Raw genomic sequence first — 22492 nt, forward strand, 5'->3', positions numbered from 1 at the left:
GAAGTACTGCCGCCTACAGGTCTGGTATGTCCTTAACAACGTATTTATCCGGGTACGTGTGGACAGAGTTATTTTTTTAAACGAGGTGGTGTGGATGCAAGTTTTTGGAGGGGCGGATATTCATTTTTAAAAAAAACCCGGCTACGTGTGGACAAGACCTGAGACAAGACAATGTTTTTATAAACAGAGAGGAGCAATTAGGGAAACAGGCAGCTGGTGTGTGGAGTGAGGGCTGGAGGGAAAGCAGGTGAATACAGTTATCTAAATGGGGAACAGAACCAGAGGAGGGCAGATAAACCTAAAACTATAAAACACAAAACTAAACCTAAAGACTGAGGGCCAAAAATAAACAACTAATAACTAGACAGATAAGGAGGACTAAATAAAGATTAGGAATGGGGAATGATAGAAAGACACCTGAGGGAAGTCTTCAGAGGGCTGGGGATAATAATGGGACACAAGAGGAAAACCTGGAGTGGGAACTGGAGGGACTGGGGAACAAAGGGACACAGAACATGACAGCGTCTCCGTTGATCTTTTAGTGGTAAAAAAAAAACACAATCAAGAATTTTTTATAGAAACATACGTAAACAACTCTATTTTTATAGATCCATGCATTTTGGATTTCACATCTCACTAATTTCTTTCCTTTGGTTTTGAAAAGAAACAACACACTGATTATCATTCACAAGGCCCTGTGAAGAAAGGGTTTGACAAAGCTAGAGTGACAGATTTTGTCATTCAAACTGCTGGGAAATATAGTTTTTCTTTGACAATTAGATTGTTACAAGTTGAGACTTACTCACTCACTCACTCACTCACTCACTCACTCACTCACTCACTCACTCACTCACTCACTCACTCACTCACTCACTCACTCACTCACTCAATAAATGGCCTTTCTTCACAGATCCAGGCATGCTTGTCTTCACATCTCACTGATCTCCACTCTTGGTTTTTACCAGAGATGACACATTGATCATCATTTACAGGTGGTTGTATCCAGGTCCTGAAAATACATGTTTGTTATATTAAAGCTAAAATATTTGTTGATAAAGTGTCAGGCAAGATGGGTTTCTCACTGGTTGGTCAGTTCAGTTCCATCAATCCATTTCCATTTCCCCTCTACAGCTCTCAGACCGATCCAGTACCCAGTGATTCCTGCCACGGTAACGCTGATACGAGTGACATCATTCTGAGATTTGACAAAAACATGGGGAGCTTGAGTCAAGTCCATCTACTTCCAGAGCATGGTTCCTCACACTGTCCCCAAAAATGGGAGTCTATGGGTCAATAAAAGTTATTTTCTGATCCTGTTTGATATGCCATGGATTTAGAGTATAGACTAGAATAGAGAAGACTTTATTGATCCCACATTGGAGAAATTCACTTGTTACAGCTGCACACATACACTTAAGAGAATAAATTGAAGAAAAATAATAATAAAGGTACCAGGATATACACATAGGCAGTAAGCTATTCTCATAAACTTTAACCAATAAAAACCACAAATAATAAAAAAAATTAAACTTGGATTCAAGAACTATGCTATACTGTAAGGGACACAGACATACTATGTAAATCTGGTTTTGCACAGGCATTGGAGACTTACTGAGTAGTGCATTAGTGTTATTGAGTAATGACGTATGTATGAATGATATTTGTGGATTTTAAAGACACATTCTTATGCTAAAAATGTTTCTTTTTGACAGACGGTAAAGGTTACTTTAGATTTTGTGCAAAAAAACAAATAGAAAAAAAATTTATGTAATCAAACCAGACAAAGAGGAGAAGAAGAAGACAAAGGGCTGTGAGTTTAGCAAGCTTCACATCCTTCTTCCAGGACAACAGAAGGAGAATTAGATGTTGAGAAACCCCCTATAAATCTGGCCATGTGGTAAGTAGCTATAGACATGAGTACGTAGACGCCCCACTGAGCGCTGGAGAGCATCACCGCCATATTGGGTGGGTCACCTCACTCTCCAAACCCAACTGGAGTCAACACAGGGTGAGCAACTATTCACACCCATCCAAGATGGCGCCCCACTGCAGCTCCAGTCTACGGGGTGTATATGATGTCTGTGGCTAAAAGCAGCTACGCTGTGGGAGAAGACTCTGTGGTGACGTCATAAATGCCATTCCTGATTCACTGCAAACCCAAATGTTTAAAATAATTAATTAGATTGGGTTGATGTAACTTAATATTTTTTAAAAAGTTGTAGCATGTTGAGTTAGTTAAACCTTTTGTTATCTTTGAGTACATAAAGCTACAAATTTCAAATATTCTGAAATGTTCTTTTAATCAAGCGTAACTTTAATAACTTAGTAAAAATGACTTAACTGGGATCAGTTATCAAATAAAAATTATTAAGTTATAAATTGTTTGTCTCTGCATCATTGAATTTATCTAAATTACGTTAAAGTGACAGCCACAAACAGACTTATAGTTATTAAAATCGTGTGGTCTTGGACTTCCTTGTTGAGTTCTGTTAACTTATTTTGTTGAGATCTTTTAACTAACTTTTCAAAGTTCTGTTGACATAATCATCTGCATTAAAAAGCTTATAAACTTTAAGTCTTAATCAAAATGTTTCAGTTAATATAACAAAAATTTTTTAGTTGGCCTGATGAGCAATTTTAATTAAACAGGAATCAACAAGATAAGAATCCACACACTTCAATCTGTGATATGAGAGCTTTGTTAGTCGAGCTTTTGGTCAGAGACCTTCATCAGGAGTTGTGATAATTAAACAGGAATCAAAATATATAAGTAGCATCGATTAAGAAATTTAAGTTCTGAAAACTTAAAAGTTTCAATTCCAGATAAGTAAAAAAATTTCAGGCAAGCAATTGAGTTCTGGTTACTTATCTGGGTTTACAGTGTAGCCTTTTAATTATGAGTTTTTACAAGCTAATAAGTCTCCAATTATGTGACAGACATAGATGAACACACAGAATTATTTTTATTTAAAATGAAGATATTTGTGGACCTTTTATAACCCTGAGCCGACCGGAAGACATGAAGACTTGGGCAATTTTTCACTAACATGATGAATTGTCTTTACAAAAAGAAACATTATTTATTCATTTCCTCATTACCTTTTCCCTTTGATCACCAATAACAGCCAGATCTGAACCTTTTCTTCTGCAGTCGTCTCGTGCTTCTTCCCAGGTTCTCTGCTCCTCAGCGTTATATGAATAACATGTGGACGGGTTTGAGAGCCAACCACATGAAATAAATTGACACATGATTTCTGACAGTAGAGAGAGATGAAAGCATCATGACCTAAAAGTTCTATTGTTGAATATTTTGGACGTAATGAAAAACAAGCATACCATCATCATTTCTTTTAGGGCATAAGACCTTAATGCTGAACTGTCCTTGAACGTCGCCGGGACCATATGTTGTCTCCATGTTCATTATTTGATCTGAAAGGTTTTTGTTTTGTGTCTCCAGCTGCTGGTTTTCTCCAGTCAGGTTTGTAATCCTGGTTTCTGACTCCAATGTCTCCGTCAGGTTGTTGTGATTCTTCCTTAAATCTTCGTTCGGAATGTAATATTTTCTCCAGAAATAGGGGTTGTAGGCAATTGTACAACACATGATTGTTACTGTAAAATACAATAAAAAGTGAAAAAGATATTATTAATGTAGCAGATTTTTCTATGTGTTTTTGCCTGATTTCTTCAGTAAAAAGCCACAGTGTTCTCCCAATAAATCAAACACTTTTTAGTGTGTTGGATTGCGAGGAAGATGTTTATTGTGTGTGTATATATATATATATATATATATATATATATATATATATATATATATATATATATATATATATATATATATATATATATATACACACACACACACAATAAACATCTTCCTCATATATATATATATATATATATATATATATGTATATATATATATATATATATATATATATATATATATATATATGTGTATATATATATATATATATATATATATATATATATATATATATATATATATATATGTATATATATATATATATATATATATATGTGTATATATATATATATATATATATATATATATATATATATATATATATATATATATATATATATATATATATATTTAATTAAACAAAATTCCGTGTCCTGTCTGGCCGTGAAGCAAACAGAATTAATGTCTGAATGCTGGTGACAAGCCTTACAGATTTACTCTCAGGTGGAGCATCAAAGTTAATGTCATGCCTGATACTTAAAACTTAATTGTTTATTGTTATTGTTTTTTGAATGCTTTGTAATGCCGACCAGACATTATTGTTTTTGAATGCTTTGTAATGCCGACCAGACATGGAGACAGAGGTGGAAGAGAAAGGAAGAGACAAAAGGTGTGTGTGTGTGTTGGGGGGGGGGGGGGGGGGGGTCCCACGAAAATAAACAATCAATGATGAACAAGATTCTGCTTCTAGAATTGCAGAAAAGGGAAACACAACAATACAGCAGGAGCAAGCTATCACTATGTCAACCTAATGAGGAAATATAAAATCAACGTTGTTTTACTGAACAACCACACGATAATAAATCACAGTGCAATTGAAGATGTTTATCATAAAAACATTTATGGAATTTACATTAACCCAAAGGCCACGTTTTTGTGAACATGTCACAAAGCATTTCTGCAGATTTTCATATTTTTTAGAGAAAAAAAATGTGTTAAACTAGCAAACTCATCTCTGACATTAAGTAAAAGTCACAAAGGAAAACCTCATCATTTTATAGGGTTAGGGTTATAATGTTGGTTTGACTGGTTTTAGTAAACTTACATTCTACTACCAGTACCAGCAGCAAAAAGACACAAAGAGCCCCGAGGTAAACAGCCAACCGCTGATAGTTACATCTGCATGCTCCTTCTGTGCCAGGTGAGGGAACAGCTGATGCTAAAAAACACATAAAAGACTTTAGCTTCAGTGTTTAAAAATGTGTTCTTTTTCTTTATTCTAGCAAAAATATTTAGAAATGCCAGCATCACTTTTACACGTAAATTTTTATGCAGCTTACCTGTTGTGTCAGGAACTGGTTGAGATGGTTCATGTCGTCTTGTCATCTCTTCATACATGTGTACCTCCTCATTTATACCTGAAAGGTATAATAGTATAATAGTAATCTATAATAGGTTGTTCTTTAAAAAAAAAGAAAAAAGAAACCGATATAGAAATTTTTTTCATTTTATTGTTTTAAGTTTTTGATTTTGATATCAAGGAAGAAAACTTTGCTAGTTCAAACCTTGAAAAAGCTAACAGGCAACTCTATTCTATTCTATTCTATTCTATTCTATTCTATTCAGCTGTTTTATTTTCTTACCATCCGTGCTGATTTTGTTTTATAATTATGATAAATCATTGCTTGAGAGAAGTTGTGTATCATCTGCATAGAAAAAACTATGGAACATGTAGCAGCTGTAGCCCAGGAAGAAGAGTGGGTTGTCCTGTAATCAGAGGGTTGCAGGATTTATCCCGGCAGAGAATCCAATTGTGTCCTTGGACAAGACACTTAACCCATATTGCCAGCTAGTGGTGGCCAGATGGACCAGTGGTGCCAGTGCTCAGCAGCCTCGACTCTGTCAGTGCATCCCAGGGCAGCTGTGGCTACATTGTAGCTCATCACCACCAGGGTGTGAATGTGTGTGAACAGATAAATGACTGTGTTGTAAAGCACCTTGGGGGTTCTAGAACTCTTGAAGACACAATTGCAAATACAGGCCATTTACCAAAGAACCTTAAAGAGCAAGTCACCCTCTACCAGAGTATTACTCCGCACCCACTTCCTGTTTGAAAAATGCAACAAATGCTGTTGCCTAGCAGACCGAGAGGGCAGAGCCACTAACAAATACACACACACACACACACACACACACACACACACACACACACACACACACACACACACACACACACACACACACACACACACACACACACACACACACAGGCTCACAACAACATTGTGACATCATATAGTACCAGCTAACGTTCTAGGGTACCTCTTAGCCAATAGCGATGGCAGATTTAAATTCAAATGCAGTGCAGAGTCTTTACCTGACAACAGCACAACACTGACAGTTTTAGGCAGAAAATTAAAATTTGGACTAAAACTGTTGACTGCATGTGTCTGCAGCACGATTAGACACACAACTATACAGTTTATCAGAAAAAAAAGTTGATTTGGGGGTGACTTGCTCTTTAAATTCTCCATAGGTTAAAGGTCAAAGGGACAATTACAACATGTTGACCAAAAGTCATTCAACTTCACAGGGAATTGTGATTGTCTCTGTTAAATCTACTGAACTGTGTCTAATTGGTCTAAGTATTGTGCAGAATTGCTCTTTTTTAAAACATTTAAATTGTGAAAATATTGTTTTTCAAATGAAACAGGATGTGTAACAACATGCCATTAGAGTTGGTGGTTTCAGTGTACACCGTCAGGTCATATTGCAACGTCTTCACTTGCTTTGTAGCTAAAAAATAGAAGTTAACATTTAGTGGTGTAGCATTAAGGATTGGTCATGTTAATATAAAAAATTATAAAAGAATTAATTAAATGTCATGAACTGCTTTTCCTTCAACTTTGTTCCATGCAAACTGATGAAAATATACTCAGAAAAATACGAATAAACAGTAATTAATAGAAAATCTGCTTTTCTATTAAAATTAAACAAAATTAATTTGACCTCAGAGCTCTTAATAGTTACCTTGTTTACTAAATTTATTTTTTCATACAAAACAATTGTTTCACTTGATGATGATCACTTTAACAACATGCAAATTGTACTTCCTATCAGATGCAGGATTTTCTGATGTTTCAGTCACTTACCGTCTGGATGTGAATTTAGTTTATTTTTAGAGGATGCTGAGAATTCTACTTCCTCTTCCACCATGGTGGCAATCATCATCTAGATCATCTGAATTTTAACAGAGAAGTTTGTCGCACATCGGCAACAGAAGCTGGTTTAACAGAAGTGGATGTTTCCTCTAAAGTGAGTCTGCTGCAGCTCATATGGGCTGTTTTTGAGCAACTGGACGTTATGCGTGACTAGTCGCTTTATTCTTTTATGAGAAAAATAACAAAATCACTTCCTTCTTTGTTGGTTATCTTGTGTGAAATATTAAACTCCTCTGATCGAGGTCACTCAAGGAAATAACCTTGAATAACTTAGAAATTTGAGACAAAATACTTTGAGCAGGTTTCTCCCAACATAAAAAATACAGAAAACATTGTTTCACATCCTTGTTTGTTAATGAATTATTTGACCTTTACGCAAATGTTCTGCTAGCCTGGCAAGCCAAACTTTGCAAGGCAAGAATTTGGTCTAGTTCACTAGGCCAATGTTCTACATCACAAAAGCAAAAATAGACTCAAAATCCCCTAAACACCCATGCTGAATATAAAACTTCTCACCTTCCCGCTGAGGCAACTTTTACTGGAAAAAAAAAAACACTCTCCGTGACAGAGAATTAAGGAGAAATACACCCACAGCAGATCTAATGTAAATATATAAAACATGCAATAATTCAAGTTGCTTTAAAGATGATTCTTTTCTCTAAGCTGCATCTTTCAGTTAACTTTAAATAACTAAATATTTAATTTGACAAAAAAATTGAGCCTGTTTGTAAATCTAAGAACGTAACAAAAATTACATTTTGTTGCAGTTTAAGAGTTTTTAAAATGCCATTTATCAGATAGTTGACCAATTACAAGATTCTTTACACAATAATCAACATTTCAGAATCAGAAGTGCTTGTTGCTATATATGCGAGAAATCACAACATTAAGAAATTGCTGCGGTACTTTGTGCTAGAAAAAATAAAGTAAAAATTAGAAATGAGAAATTAACACAATAAAATGATAATAATATAGGCAGGCAATATTTAGAGAAGCGGCTACTATATAGAAGTCACTGTAGGTACTGGTCAGAGCGGATCAGATCAGGTGCAAGCACCACACAGGGTCAGGTGACTGTTCTAAGATATGAAATGATTACGGTAGTTACAAAGAGAGCTCCGGGAGTTGACGTCACTTCTCCCGGCATGCAACAGTTCAAATCGAAACGGCGCCATCTTGGCAGGCAGAAACCCCCAGCTGGACTATTTGTTATTGTCAGAAAACTCAAACGGGAGATATGGTAGATTCCTGTTGTGCCCCAGGATGCAGAACAGACACGGACGACATAAGGAATGAGCCATCTACAGGATTCCCCAAGATCCGGAACACCGCAAACGTTGGATCATTGTAATAAAACGCGCTAGTGACCGGGCTAAAATGAAACTGTGGGATCCCGAGAGTAAAGGTTTTCGCTCATGCAGCGACCGCTTCATATCAGGTACTTAAACCAACGTTTCCTCAACTGTGTATGGTATTTATTTTAAATGCGTTTATTCTTAGTGGGCTTCCTAAACTTATTTTGGCGTGGTTTTTTCTGTCTTATTACTCATAGCAACTAGTAAACATTACGTAAAACGTAGCCTCGTGATTTCTGCGTGCTGCCGTTTCCGTGTTTTATGATCACAGCAATTAACCGGCTAAGCTGTATTTAATTTTAAGCAATGGTTGATCAATTGTCAGATCACACATAAAAAGCACTTTGGATTGCTATTATCTGTCTCACCGAGACAGATCTCAGACAGATCCTGAGACGCTCCTGCCTGACTTTTTTATTTTATTCACGGAAAAAAATCAAACTAGTGATTTCTCTTGTTGTTCAGTTTATACATTCAAACAGCACAGCACTCTATTTAAACTACTTACATGTAAATCTGTTATTTGTCCATCCATCCATCCATTTTCATCTGCTTATCCGGAGTCGGGACGCGGGGGCAGTAGCCTAAGTCAAGAGGCCCAGACTTCCCTCTCCCCAGCCACTTGGGCCAGCTCCTCCGGGGAAATCCTGAGGCGTTCCCTGGCCAGGTCCGCTCCGACAGCTTCTGGCATTTTAAAAAAGTATCCCAGGGGCACGGTAAGGGTTGGAGATGTTTAGTCTATTTATTTTCTGACTATATAAAACGATTTCTTCGGTTTTAAAGTGTGAAGTAAACTCCGACGAAGTAAAATCCAAGCCAGTCCCGTTCATTTTGTTTACCTTTGTTGCCTGCCAACATGGCGTCCACTCTCTGAGAATCACGTGACGTCTGGAGCTCTATAGGCCTCAAATATTTATTTTACTATTTGAAGAAAAAACAACAACAAGAACAGCAGAGCAGAAAAACGCACAGTGACTTAAAACGATCAAATGTGTATAAATGAGAAACTGAATGCTTCAGGTTTAAACAGACAAACACAGGTTTTTACAGATCCAGGAGTGTCTCTACAGCATAATTTAAATTAACATTATGTTTGTTATTTCTGAAAGTCTGAATTTTCCCAACTCAAACTGATACAGCCTTCTTTTCACAGATCCATGCATTTGGGGTACTACAGCTCACTGATCTCCATCCAGAGCCACTGAGCGAAGTTACACATTGACCATCAGCAGCAGGTCTATCCACCCACGTCCTGGGAAGAGATAAAATGTTATTTATGTCAAAGCTGATGTGTTTTAAGCAGAAGTTGTTGAACAATAATGTTTCTTACTGGTTGATCAGGTTAGTTCCATTGATCCATTTCCATATCCCGTTTACGGCTCTGAGACCGATCCAGAATCCAGTGATTCCAGTTTGAGGGACACTGATAGTAAAGACGTAATTCTAAGAAAAAAAAATCTGCATATTTACTTCACTTAAATGAACAGTCTCAACAATCAAAACATTTTCTTTTTGTAAAAACAGTTTCTCAGTTCTCTCATTACCATTTCTGTAAGATCAGCAACAGCAGTCAGATCTGAAATCTTCCCTGAGCAGTCTTCTCGTGCTCCTGCCCAGGTTCTCTGATCAGAATATTTAGCATCATTGTAGGCATAACAGTTGCCCAGATTCAACAGCCAGTCCTTTGGACAAGCTTGGCATGTTCTAACTGAAACAAAAGACAAGGATAAAAACATCAGGACAGCATCATATTACAGGTGATGTAGATTATTTTTTCTATACAAAGTCAGATCTGTACATACCACTGCCTACTTTAGGACAGTAGGCATCAACGCTCTTCTGAGCTAGAGTCCCACTGAATTCATTCCATGCTGCCTTCATTGTTTTTACTTGATCTGCGAGGTTCTTGTTTATGGTCTTCAGCTGCAGGTTTTCTCCAGTCAGGTTAGTGTTCCTGCTTTCTGAGACATTTAATGTCTCCGTCAGGTTGCCCAACCGCACCGTCAGGTTACCCAACCGCACCGTCAGGTTGCCCAACCGCACCGTCAGGTTACCCAACCGCACCGTCAGGTTACTCAACCGCACCGTCAGGTTGTAGCGATCTTTCTTCAAGCCTTCGTTATCTGATCTGATTTCACCGATGAGGTTTGTCAGATTGTGATTTTCCTTCAGTAAAGAGGTTTGGTTGGCTCTCAGCTGAGCTAGCTGGTTTCCATCTCTCCCTTGGACCGATGCAACTGCAGGAATAAGAAGAGTTTTACAACTGAAACCTTCATGTGCTTTAAACATCTATTTTTTTTGTTTAAAACTAACTGCTGACTTTAAAAGGCCACATATGGAAACTTGGGTCATTTGGGGAAATGACTGAGCTTCCTGATTTTAACACTCACAGTAGACACAGACTCCGATGACAACCAGCAGCAAAATGACACAAAGAGTCCCAAAGCAACAGGCCAACAGCTGATAGTCACCACATCTGCCTTCTTTATCAGGTGGAGCAGCTGAACATAAACACATTAATACACAAGTTAAGAAGTATTAATGACATAAATTAGCTCAGATTTCTCTGCTAAAGATCCTGTTATATAATAGACAAACGAGGGAAATTATTCAGATTTCACAAACAGCTTCCAGATTAGGAAACATCAGATTGAAACATTTAATCTTTCAGACCACATTTAAAAAATGTCTCATTTATTCCCAGCAAAGAGGTCTGTTAGATCTTAAATCCATATTTTTAGACTCACCAGCTACATCAAAAGTTGGTTGAGGTGTTTTATTTTGCACCTTCACTTCATCATACACAGTCTGCTCCTCTTTAGTGGCTGAAATAGTAGAAAATCATTTTAGCTGATGAAAACTGTCACATGCTCTGTTGTACTTCATAATTTTCACTGGAACCATATATTCTTGTTTAACAGCTTACTGTCTGTTTCTTTTTTGTACACCTTCACATCGCTGTACACAGTCTCCTCCCTCATATCTGAAAGATTTAAATAATGCAGCATTCAGGCATTTTTAATCAGCTTGAGAATAACTTCTCAAAAAAGACAAAAAGAATTAAACAAATTGTTAAAAATGAAAACAATTTATGCTGTATCAAAGAAATGCGTAATAAAATAATGAATAAAAAATAAAATATGAGTGAGTCGTGTAAGAAACACTTACAAAATAACTCTTATTCCATGTATCTTTTATCATAAAACATTCTACATTACAAAAATAAAAGAAAAAAAAAATTGATGACTAAGCCCCACAATCCTCACAGTAAAATACATGTTCCATTTTTTATACCGAAATCCCACTAAACCACAAAGAAGAATGGGTATCGATGTCACTATATCGTTTGAAAAGTCATTCTAATAACTCTTCATCCGTCTCAGACAAGTAAATATTACGTTTTCTATTAAGTTCCATTCATTTCTTATTCCTGGCAATCATTTTTTTTTTATAATGGATCTTTTTAAAAGTAATTTAAACTTAAACTGGATATTGTTGATGCTTTAAAATGAAAATTTTACCTAAGAGGTGTACACGTTTTTCTTATTCCATGTTTACAATAATCTTATTGGTTTATGGTCATGGAGTCAAAGCAGGCATACAGTGGTGTGAAAAACGATTTGCCCCCTTCCTGATTTCTTATTCTTTTGCATGTTTGTCACACAAAATGTTTCTGATCATCAAACACATTTAACCATTAGTCAGAGATAACACAAGTAAACACAAAATGTAGTTTTGAAATGATGGTTTTTATTATTTAGGGAGAGAACAAAATCCAAACCTACATTGCCCTGTGTGAAAAAGTCATTGCCCCCTGAACCTAATAACTGGTTGGGACTCCCTTAGCAGCAATAACTGCAATCAAGCATTTGCGATAACTTGCTATGAGGCTTTTATAGCGCTCTGGAGGAATTTCGGCCCACACATCTTTGCAGAATTGTTGTAATTCAGCTTTATTTGAGGGTTTTCTAGCATGAACCGCCTTTTTAAGGTCATGCCATAGCATCTCAATAGGATTCAGGTCAGGACTTTGACTAGGCCACTCCAAAGTCTTCATTTTGTTGTTCTTCAGCCATTCAGAGGTGGATTTGCTGGTGTGTTTTGGGTCATTGTCCTGCTGCAGCACCCAAGATGGCTTCAGCTTTAGTTGACGAACAGATGGCCGGACATTCTCCTTCAGGATGTTTTGGTAGACAGTAGAATTCATGGTTCCATTTATCACAGCAAGTCTTCCAGTTCCTGAAGCAGCAAAACAACCCCAGACCATCACACTACCACCACCATATTTTACTACTGGTATGATGTTCTTTGTCTGAAATGCTGTGTTACTTCTACGCCAGATGTAACGGGACATTTGCCTTCCAAAAAGTTAAACTTTTGTCTCATCAGTCCACAAGGTATTTTCCCAAAAGTCTTGGCAATCATTGAGATGTTTCTTAGCAAAACTGAGACGAGCTCTAATGTTCTTTTTGCTTAACAGTGGTTTGCGTCTTGGAAATCTGCCATGCAGGCCATTATTACCCAGTCTCTTTCTTATGGTGGAGTCGTGAACACCGACCTTAACTGAGGCAAGTGAGGCCTGCAGTTCTTTAGAAGTTGTCCTGGGGTCTTTTGTGACCTCTCGAATGAGTTGTCTCTGCGCTCTTGGGGTCATTTTGGTCGGCCACCCACTCCTGGGAAGGTTCGCCACTGTTCCATGTTGTTGCCATTTGTGGATGATGGCTCTCACTGTGGTTCGCTGGAGTGCCAAAGCTTTAGAAATGGCTTTATAACCTTTACCAGACTGATAGACTTGAAGTGATTTCTTGATTGAAACAGGTGTGGCAGTAATCAGGCTCGGGGGGTGGCAACAGAAATTGAACTCAGGTGTGAAACACCACAGTTGGGTTATTTCTTAACAAGGGGGCAATTACTTTTCCACACAGGGCAATGTAGGTTTGGATTTTGTTCTCTCCCTAAATAATAAAAACCATCATTTCAAAACTGCATTTTGTGTTTACTTGTGTTATCTTTTACTAATGATTAAATGTGTTTGATGATCAGACACATTTTGTGTGACAAACATGCAAAAGAATAAGAAATCAGGAAGGGGCAAATAGTTTTTCACACCACTGTATTTGTTAAGAAATCCTAAAGAAGAAAACATGTTTTTAATGAACAAACATCTAAAACTATCTTAAAATCCAACCTAAAGATTTAAATTTATAAGCTATCAAACCAGCATATTTTTATACGCTGAAACTGTCTAAATTGGCTGCAAACCAGTTAACCCTCTGGAGGCAGGCGTTGCAGATTTGCAACAATTAAAACCCACCTGGTTACTCCACACACGTGTTTCATGAGCAGTTTTTAACTCAGAAGTACCCCTGAAGGACTTAGTTGTTCGTTCTTTTATCAAAACTTATTTTGAACCTGAGAAGGTTAAATATCACCATTTAAACATCAGTTTTTTAAAGATTCCCTAAAATGACCAAGTTTGAATGTATTGGTGTTTTTCCCCTTTTATGCTGAAGATGACATGTTTGAGGGTTACATACATATTTACTGATCATTTTGTCATTTATATGCATGTTAGATTGACTTATTCAATATTTTGATTCAACACAATTATTAAATTGACCATTTCAACTCAGTAAGCGTTGGTTATGAAGCTAATTTGATGTTCACTTCTAGTGATTTGTCCGTGTCATGCTTCTGTTCTCGTTCATTAAAAAAATATCAGAAGAAAACGTAACCTACCTTTTGGATGTGGTTGTTTTGTAGCATTAAATGTGACTGAAGAGTAATTTACCTCCTCTTCTGCCATGGTTTCAGCCTAGAGCTGCAGACAGAAGAACCTCTACAGCTGAGCAGCAGTTATGAAATAATTATAGTTTAGTTCTTGCAGCTCATGAATGACAGACTTCTGCTTTTGTCTCCAGGTCATTTGCATCCCAAGGTCCAGATATAAAGTGAAACCACAAACACACAATGAGTTCTGTATGATGGGAAGATCAAATTGTTTATGTTATGAATATATGAGGCTAATGTGTAACAGAAACCTTGAAACTTTATGTATCAAAAAATAACCTATTTGCTGTTTTTACACCCCTGCTTTAGCTGAAGTCAACTGTGTTAGATAAAGATGACTTTTTCACTGTTTAATTATATTTTAAGAAACACATTAGATGAATGAATTGACTACTTTAGTCAACAAAACAATTTTAAAACCACAAATTAATGTGAGAAACTAAAAATCAGTTTCACATCCTTGTCTAGTTTCATTTATTTGAGTCTCAATCCTCAACTTCCTGCGGCTAAAGTAACTTTTCCAGGTGAAAACTCAGCATTGCATCATCTTTCAGCTTGACATGAACAGAAATCAGGAGATTAAACCTCATAACACACCTAATGTAGCTGCAGAAATAAAACGCAGCCTCATGTATTTGTATTAGTGTTGTTGCTTGTAAATAACTTAACAATTTTGTCAACAATAACGTGAATCTATGTGGAAATCTGAGAACATGACAGGAATGACATTCAGTTGCAGTTCACAAAATTTTTAATAACAAAATCATTATGAATTTAGAAGATTTTTTTTTTACATGAAACACAAGAATCAACAAATTCTAATTGTGAAAGACACACAGTTTGTTAGCCTGGCCTGCTAGACTCATCTTCTGTTTAATTCTGCACAGAGACTGAGTCTGGTAACTCTCGGCAAAGAGCACCATGAGAGGCGGGACTAGTCAGCTCAAGACTAACCAATCAGAAAAAAGACAGAAATCCCGAATGTACCCCACGACGCTGTAGTTTTCTAGTTGTAGTAAAAAAAAAAAAGGCATCTGGCAACGGCGAAAATATCTTTTTTTTTGTTTTAGAATAAATGCTTTTAGCGCTTTTACTTGTGATTTTAAAGACATTTGAGTCATTTAGAACAGAGGAAAGAGCCACAGCAAACTCTGCCGCTGTCTTTGTTGTTTATGAGAAACTGAGCGTCGATATGTGTGACGTCCGTGACGCTGTAGTTTTTTTAGCTGTAGTAAAAATGGAGTCTGGCGACAGCGCAAACATCTTTCTTTAGAAGAAAGGCTTTAAACACTTCTGCTTGTTGTGTCCAAGTCATTAAGAACAGAGGAAAAAGCCGCAGCGAACACCGCTTCAGTTGTCATGTTCGACAAACTCGGTGTTGTGGTGTGTGACGTACGCTGCTCAGCGCCGACTGGCTCGGTTAGAATCCTCACGGGGTGGGGTTATTTGAATAGGAGAGTTCCCAGACTCTTCCTCTGTGCCGAATTAAACAGAGGAGGAGTCTGGCAGGCCAGCCTAACAGTTTGTGAACCTGAAGGTATGAAATTAACATAACTTTACAATAAAATGTTTATTCCAATCTCTCAAAATCTAAATATTTTAATTTCAAATTGATAAGGCCTTCTTCTCACAGATCCATGCGTTTGTGGTATTACAGCTCTTAGATATCCACTTATCTCCAGAGACTTTGAGAGAAGTTACACACAGACCTTCAGCAGCAGGATAATCCACCCAACCCCTGGGAAAAGATAAAATGTTATTTATGTCAAAGCTGATGTGTTTTTAGCTCAAAGTTTTAAGAAAAAAAGTTTCTCACTGGTTGGTCAGGTCAGTTCCATCGATCCATTTCCATGTCCCGTTTACGGCTCTGAGGCCGATCCAGAATCCAGTGATTCCAGTTTCAGGGACACTGATAGTAAAGACGTAATTCTGGGAAAACATTTAAAAAAATGATCAGACATGATTTATCTTTTAAAGTTTGTGTAAATTTATTTTAAATGAAAGCTGCTTCATTGTTTTACCCTTTCTTGTTCATCAGCAACAACAGTCAGATCAGAACTCTTTCCTCTGCAGTCGTCTCGTGCTCCTGCCCAGGTTCTCTGACGAGCAGGCTCAGCGTTATTATATGCATAACAGCTGGACTGATACGGCTTCCAGCCTTCCTGACATGGAGAACATTTTCTTGCTGAAACAACAAACACGTACAGATATAAACAACATGACAGAATGGCATTATTAATAGCTATTTTTAAACACAATGAATGAGATTTGTGCATACCATTATTTATTTTGGGACAGTAGGCATCAACGCTCCACTGAGCTCGAGTCACATTTAGATCATTCAGATTATTATGAATTTGTTCTGTCAGGTTGTTATACAGGACGGTCAGATTGTAGTAGCCACTTGTCAGGTTTCCATTGTCTGATCTGAGTTTGCTATTTTCCTCCAGTAGACGTGCCTGCTTGGTTTTCTCACCCTCATAAAGTGCTGAAACTAAAAAGAGAAAACATTTCAAGAGTGCAGAAATGCTCTTCTTATATAGTATTTATTCATTTATTTTCTAAATCAAATTGTCATTCTGTTGCAGGTTTCCTAGACCTTTGTAAAACAAAATACATAAATATTCAAATAGTTTTACGTAATGTTTACTGGTGTAACGAAATAGAGTGATGTAACTATCTAGAGTTGTAATTTAATACACTGGATTAAAAGCGTTCTTCTTCTCCTTCGGACTCTTCTCCTGGAATGTAAACAGTCTGAGGAACACCCGACCTTGGCTTTTATACACGGGTGTTACTGTGTACAGGGGCAGCTGTGTGGAGCTGAAAATAATGAACTTCATAACCTTACACTGGCATTACAAAATAAAAATGAAAACTCTTGTTATTATAAAATAATATACTCTCAAATATCCACCGACTACATAGCACACATCAAATCCTAAATTCGACTACAACTTTTTAAAGTTTTACATCATTCTGTAACTGAATGAATGTAAAAAAAATGTAGTGTTGAATAAATGAGCTGCAGACAGGATTAACTTATCATTTGTTGAACGTTTTCTGAATTTGATGATCAGTTAATCTGTTACCACAATGCAACAAGTGAAAAAAAATTAAGAATCAATGTTTTCTACTGAAACAGTTCATTAAGCTTCAATTAAAGCACTTTCTTTTCATGCGAAAGCATTTATTCATTGAAAGTTTCATCCAGATATTAGCTCTTACACACACACACACACACACACACACACACACACACACACACACACACACACACACACACACACACACACACACACACACACACACACACACACACACACCGTGACTGAAGGGACATTTACATAGTTTCCCATTCTTACAATGAACACAGATTCCAATGATGCTCAAAGTCAAAAAAACACACAAGGTCCCAAAACCAGCAGCCAGCAGCTGATAGTTCCAACATTTTCCTTTTGTTTCCTTTTCCGTCTGGAGCTTCCCCGGGTCTAAACAACAAATATGGTTGAACAACATCAGAACAGGACAATATGACAGTTTTATTGATCATTTGTGTTAAATAATCTGTAAATAAAGTATTGTAATTGTCAGTTGTTTACAAAATGATTACAGAAAAAAAAATTATATTACTATGTTTTTCTGTCAATACAGAAAATAATGTAGAGGTGCGTGTATGTTTTAGATCAGGGGTGAAAAACCCTGGTCCCCCAAGGGCCATTTTCCAGCATGTTTTAGTTGTTTCCCTGCTTTAACTCACCTGATTTTAATCAGAAGGTGATTAACAGGCTTTCGCAGAGACTGATTAACTGTTGAACAGGTGAATCAGTGACTGGATTGGGAGTGTTGGAGCAGGAGGACAACCAAAGCATGCTGGGAACTCAAGTACCAGGGTTTTCCACAAGTTTTAGGCAAAGCCTCAGCGACTGTGCTTTGACTCCTTCACCTTGTAGAAAAGTATTTAAGGCAGGCGTGGGGAGCCCTGGTCCTCGAGGGCCGGTATCCTGCACGTCTTTGCTCCAACACTTCTGATTCAGTGGTTGATTCACCTGTTCAGCAGCTCATTAGGCTCTGCAGAAGCTTGTTAATCACCTGCTGATTGAAATCAGGTGTGTTGAAGCAGGGTTGAAACTAAAAATAATGGATAGCGGCCTTTGATGGACGAAGGTTCCCCACCCCTGATTTAAAGGTTGAATATGGAACACGGACACTCTGGAGACATCTAGTGTTTAGAGGTGGTAGTGCAACAACAGAAATCATTTTCCAGCCGTTGGGGTGAAGGGTTCACTGCGGACTCATTCCAGCACCATGTCCAGTGACAAATCGTACAGACTAAGGACTCATTTCTACTAATACGTTTCTTTTACAACAGTATTTACTGTTAGAACATCTTCTGGGCTCAGAATCAGCTGCTTGACTTGTCAAGTCCGCCATTTTACACATTCCCAGGCTCGCCTTGCCCAGTGGACTTTTAGCACAGCGGTGCCCTCTAATGGCTGGTAGATGTAAACATAAACACAGTGTCATGCTGGGTGTTTTTTTTTTTCATTTCTTTTATTCTGCATAGCCTGTTCTGTCTTTGTGGCTGGAAATGTTTTAAGGTGGGTTATTATGCATGTGTCATACCTATTATTAGATTATTTATTTGACATTATTAGTAATATTCTGTGTTTTGTAATCACAGACACCTTTTAAATTCTTAATTTAAAACATTTCCTTCTTCCTGCTCTTGGCGAGGATGGAAGCTTTTTCTTTGCCTTCTTCTAACCCTGTCTCTGTCTGCTGCTTGTCCTGACAGTCTTTCCTGGAGCATCTTTCTGTATTTTCCTCTGGATCTTTTATTTTTATTTTATTTTTTTACCAATTTAACATTGTTGCATGGCTGATCTTGTGTTATTGAAGGATTTGGCAGACTGTGGAGGGAAGTCTCTTCTGTGAGCACACTGATCTTGTCTTGACCTTCTCCTTCTCCCGCTGACTTGTCCTATCTCCCCTCGTTAAGTGTTTATTGGATTCTCCTGCCCCCCATCCTACCCAACTGATTCCTGATTACCTTCTGTTCGTGCTTGTCCTTGTCAGATCCTTGTCTTGTCTTCTTGTTGTGTCACCCTACCTACCATTATTCATATTAAACAGGTATTTTGCCAGCCAGTCAACCTTCTTTTCCTGCCCACCTGTGTTTGGCTCCTACAACAACAACTCCACTTCATGACAAAATACAGAGTGGCTCCTGAGCAGATATCGTTCGGTGAGGGCGATCCTTCTGGAGATTCTTCCGGAGCTATGCAGTGATTTGGGACAATTTGTTGAGTGACAGACAAACCGCCTGAATCCGATTCCAGTCCATATTCAATTATTCACAACTTTAGGGTCTTTTAGCCACTGGGACCTTCCAACATGAGATAGCAGACAGATCAGGAATCTCACAGCCATCACTGAGCTGCATTATAACATTATGCGTTTTAAGGGCGGAGAATCAGGCAGTTTGCTATATTCTCACATTCAATAAAAATAAAGCTCCCCATGACATTCCCCCAAGAACCTCCTCCCACTCTGCTCCCCTACCATACATGAGCATATGTAGTATAATATGTGAATGAGGAACATGCATGGATGACTGGGACCATCAGTCTTGTGGTTCCCCTGGTCTACCACTAGATGCTGTGCTTCCCCTTGCTCAGAGCTGAGGGGCCTGGAGTGATGGTAGAGTGGAGTGGCAGATAGATCAGAGCTTTGTTCTCAATAAAGAGGATGTTACTCTGGTCTGTTGTGGTGAATTTCTTTTTGGACTTGACTATTTCTGATTGGATTTGACAATTTTAAACCATCAGGCAGTGAGAAAAAATAACCCATACTCTGTCATGATAAGAAGAATAGATGTATGATCAAAAGTAAACTGTTTCTTTTCATAAAACAAACATTTAGTTTGTTTTTGTAATCATTAAATTCACCATCAGTGTTTGGAGTTTTTATAGTATAGTTTTATAGTCAAATCATCATAAACAGTCTCTTCCTTCTTTGCAGCTGTGAAGTTTTGGAGTTGAATGTCACACAGCAAAAGCTTTCTAGGAATTCCTTTAATAAAGTCAATCAGCCCATTTTGCATTATGTGATGCCCAATCGCCCATCAATCTGTGAGCAAGAGGAAAAGATAAACAACACAATCTCAGGATATTCTTACCTTTTGCATGATCAGTTTGCTGCATAGTTGCATTTTGCGTCTTCACTTCATCATAGATAGTATTTTCTCTTGGAGCTGAAACAGAGTGAAGGTTAGTTCATTTCTTGTCTGGTTATCTATCTATCTATCTATCTATCTATCTATCTATCTATCTATCTATCTATCTATCTATCTATCTATCTATCTATCTATCTATCTATCTATCTATCTATCTATCTATCTATCCATCCATCCATCCATCCATCCATCCATCCATCCATCCATCCATCCATCCATCCATCCATCCATCCATCCATCTATCTATCTATCTATCTATCTATCATCTATCTATCTATCTATCTATCTATCTATCTATCTATCTATCTATCTATCTATCATCTATCTATCTATCTATCTATCTATCTATCTATCTATCATGATTTATTTTCCATAGCACATCAAAGACATTTAAAATAATTAGTTAAGTACACATTTTTGGCTTATGTATATTGTCATGCTGCTGTAAATCTACTAATTACAAATGCAGAACACTAATATTTAAAATTAAAAATTACTGTAACTCACCTTCCAGTTGGGATTCTTTTTTACTGTGGATGACCACAGAAGCATAGTTGATTCCATCGTCTGTCATTTCTCTGGTCTGCCTGCCCAAACTGACCTGATTTACCAACAAAGGATTCCAAAAAAAAAAAAAAAAAAGCAACTAAATTAGAGGAAGTGTTTGTTTCCTCATATTCACATTTCAAAGAAAGTCAAGCTTCTGCTTTTGTCTGGAAGAGTAACAACAAATTACAGCTCAAACCATAGACAATAAGTACTGAGAAATTATAACAGCCACTGCTGGAGATGTTTTCAGATTTTGCTTTCATTTGAAATATGGGGAAAAAAAATCTGTAAAGTGTGGTTTATACTCTCCTAACCTAAGGTAAGTTTAAAAATATTTAGACCATGTTTGGAGTTGGGATGTAAGAAAATCAGTACACTGAAATTGTGACATTTCATGTTATGATTTTGAATCAATCTTTAAAATCAGTATTGATTTCTGTTACATAAGAAGAACATACATGCAAACATTTACTGTTTTTCTTTTGTTTGGCGCAATTCAAACTCCCACTGCTAGGTGGCAGCAGATTTACCGCCTTCATTCAGACAGAAAAAACAAGATCTCCCTACATCACTGGATGTCTTGGCCTGTGTTCTTTTACTATATTACAGTAAGTCTTAAAAATTGTAAATATTGTCTGGCTGTTAGCAACACTAGCTTCATGCTAAAACACACCTGTAGTTTGGAGGCTTGACAAAGGAAATACGTTTTATGTATTAAAGGTAGCACCAGGTGAGAGCTTGGAGTGCAAGCATTGGCAATTTGGCCAACCAATGACTTACCAACTCTTGAACACCCCCTGACTAAAATAAAAAGAAATCAAACCATCCCAATGTGGCTCGTGATTACAAAATGCTCATGAGTGCAAGTGCGTGACTATTGGAAAGTGCTGTGGTTGCCTTGAAAAATGCTAAATAAATCACATCCATTATGGTCAAGGTCAAGTTTGTTTTTAAGCGCCTTCACATGGCCCAAGGGGAAAACAAAGCGCTGTACACCACAAATAAGCACAATCTGATCTAAAACTCTTTGAAATAAAGTTAAAGTCCCATTAGTCATCACAAATTGAAATTCAACTTTGCATTTGAACCCCGATCTCCCTCTTGATGCCAACCAAAGGGACAGCGATGGAAAGTATGGGTGAATCAAATCTGACAGATCGCAAGTTTCTTTTGGGGACATGAGTGTTTGAGTTCCGACAGATAAGGAGGGGCCAAATTGTGCAGTGCCTTAAAACAGAGCAGTAGCATTTTAAATTGAATCCTGTAAGTGATCAGGAGCCAGTGAAGAGCTTGTAAGACCGGAGTTGTGTGATCCCTGTGTCTCCTACCTGTCAGCAAGCGAGCTGCCGCATTCTGAGCCACCTGCAAGCGGTGAATTGACGACTGCTCCAGTTCATGATATAGAGAGTTGCAGTAGTCGAGTCTTGACATGATTAGCAAGTGTATAACCTTTTCAAAGTCTTCCATTGGCAAATAGGGCTTGACTTTACTAATGTGGCAAGGTGGAGAAACGAGGGCCTGGGCGGGATTCGATCCCCAGACTCCCGGGTGAGAGTCACGCGCGCTTACCAGTCAGCCAAAGGGACAACCCCTTGGCCAAGTAGCCAGGGCGCATGATCAATCGGGACACTGACAG

General features: G+C 37.6%; 3 protein-coding genes across 3 annotated transcripts; all 3 read right to left on the bottom strand.

The window, feature by feature from the left end:
* Positions 1–754: 754 nt before the first annotated feature.
* Positions 755–7113, bottom strand: LOC107379255 (killer cell lectin-like receptor subfamily B member 1B allele A). The gene is made up of 7 exons (XM_015949934.3): positions 6856–7113; positions 5044–5121; positions 4809–4922; positions 3337–3609; positions 3100–3254; positions 1083–1195; positions 755–1009 (listed from the first exon to the last, which is right to left on the bottom strand). Exons 1-7 carry the CDS (start codon positions 6932–6934, stop codon positions 883–885), a joined length of 939 nt encoding a protein of 312 aa, XP_015805420.3. The 5' UTR covers positions 6935–7113; the 3' UTR covers positions 755–882.
* A 582-nt stretch (positions 7114–7695) lies between these two features.
* Positions 7696–11353, bottom strand: LOC107379107 (asialoglycoprotein receptor 1). Its single transcript, XM_070551839.1, has 7 exons — positions 11206–11353; positions 11027–11104; positions 10670–10780; positions 10082–10516; positions 9824–9987; positions 9610–9722; positions 7696–9531 (listed from the first exon to the last, which is right to left on the bottom strand). Exons 1-7 carry the CDS (start codon positions 11285–11287, stop codon positions 9405–9407), a joined length of 1110 nt encoding a protein of 369 aa, XP_070407940.1. The 5' UTR covers positions 11288–11353; the 3' UTR covers positions 7696–9404.
* A 2550-nt stretch (positions 11354–13903) lies between these two features.
* Positions 13904–20929, bottom strand: LOC107379256 (C-type lectin domain family 12 member B). Its single transcript, XM_015949935.3, has 7 exons — positions 20815–20929; positions 20251–20325; positions 17435–17560; positions 16348–16563; positions 16091–16254; positions 15886–15998; positions 13904–15807 (listed from the first exon to the last, which is right to left on the bottom strand). Exons 1-7 carry the CDS (start codon positions 20879–20881, stop codon positions 15675–15677), a joined length of 894 nt encoding a protein of 297 aa, XP_015805421.3. The 5' UTR covers positions 20882–20929; the 3' UTR covers positions 13904–15674.
* Positions 20930–22492: the final 1563 nt, after the last annotated feature.

Source organism: Nothobranchius furzeri, chromosome 5, assembly GCF_043380555.1.
Source record: "Nothobranchius furzeri strain GRZ-AD chromosome 5, NfurGRZ-RIMD1, whole genome shotgun sequence".
Classification (NCBI taxonomy): domain Eukaryota; kingdom Metazoa; phylum Chordata; class Actinopteri; order Cyprinodontiformes; family Nothobranchiidae; genus Nothobranchius; species Nothobranchius furzeri.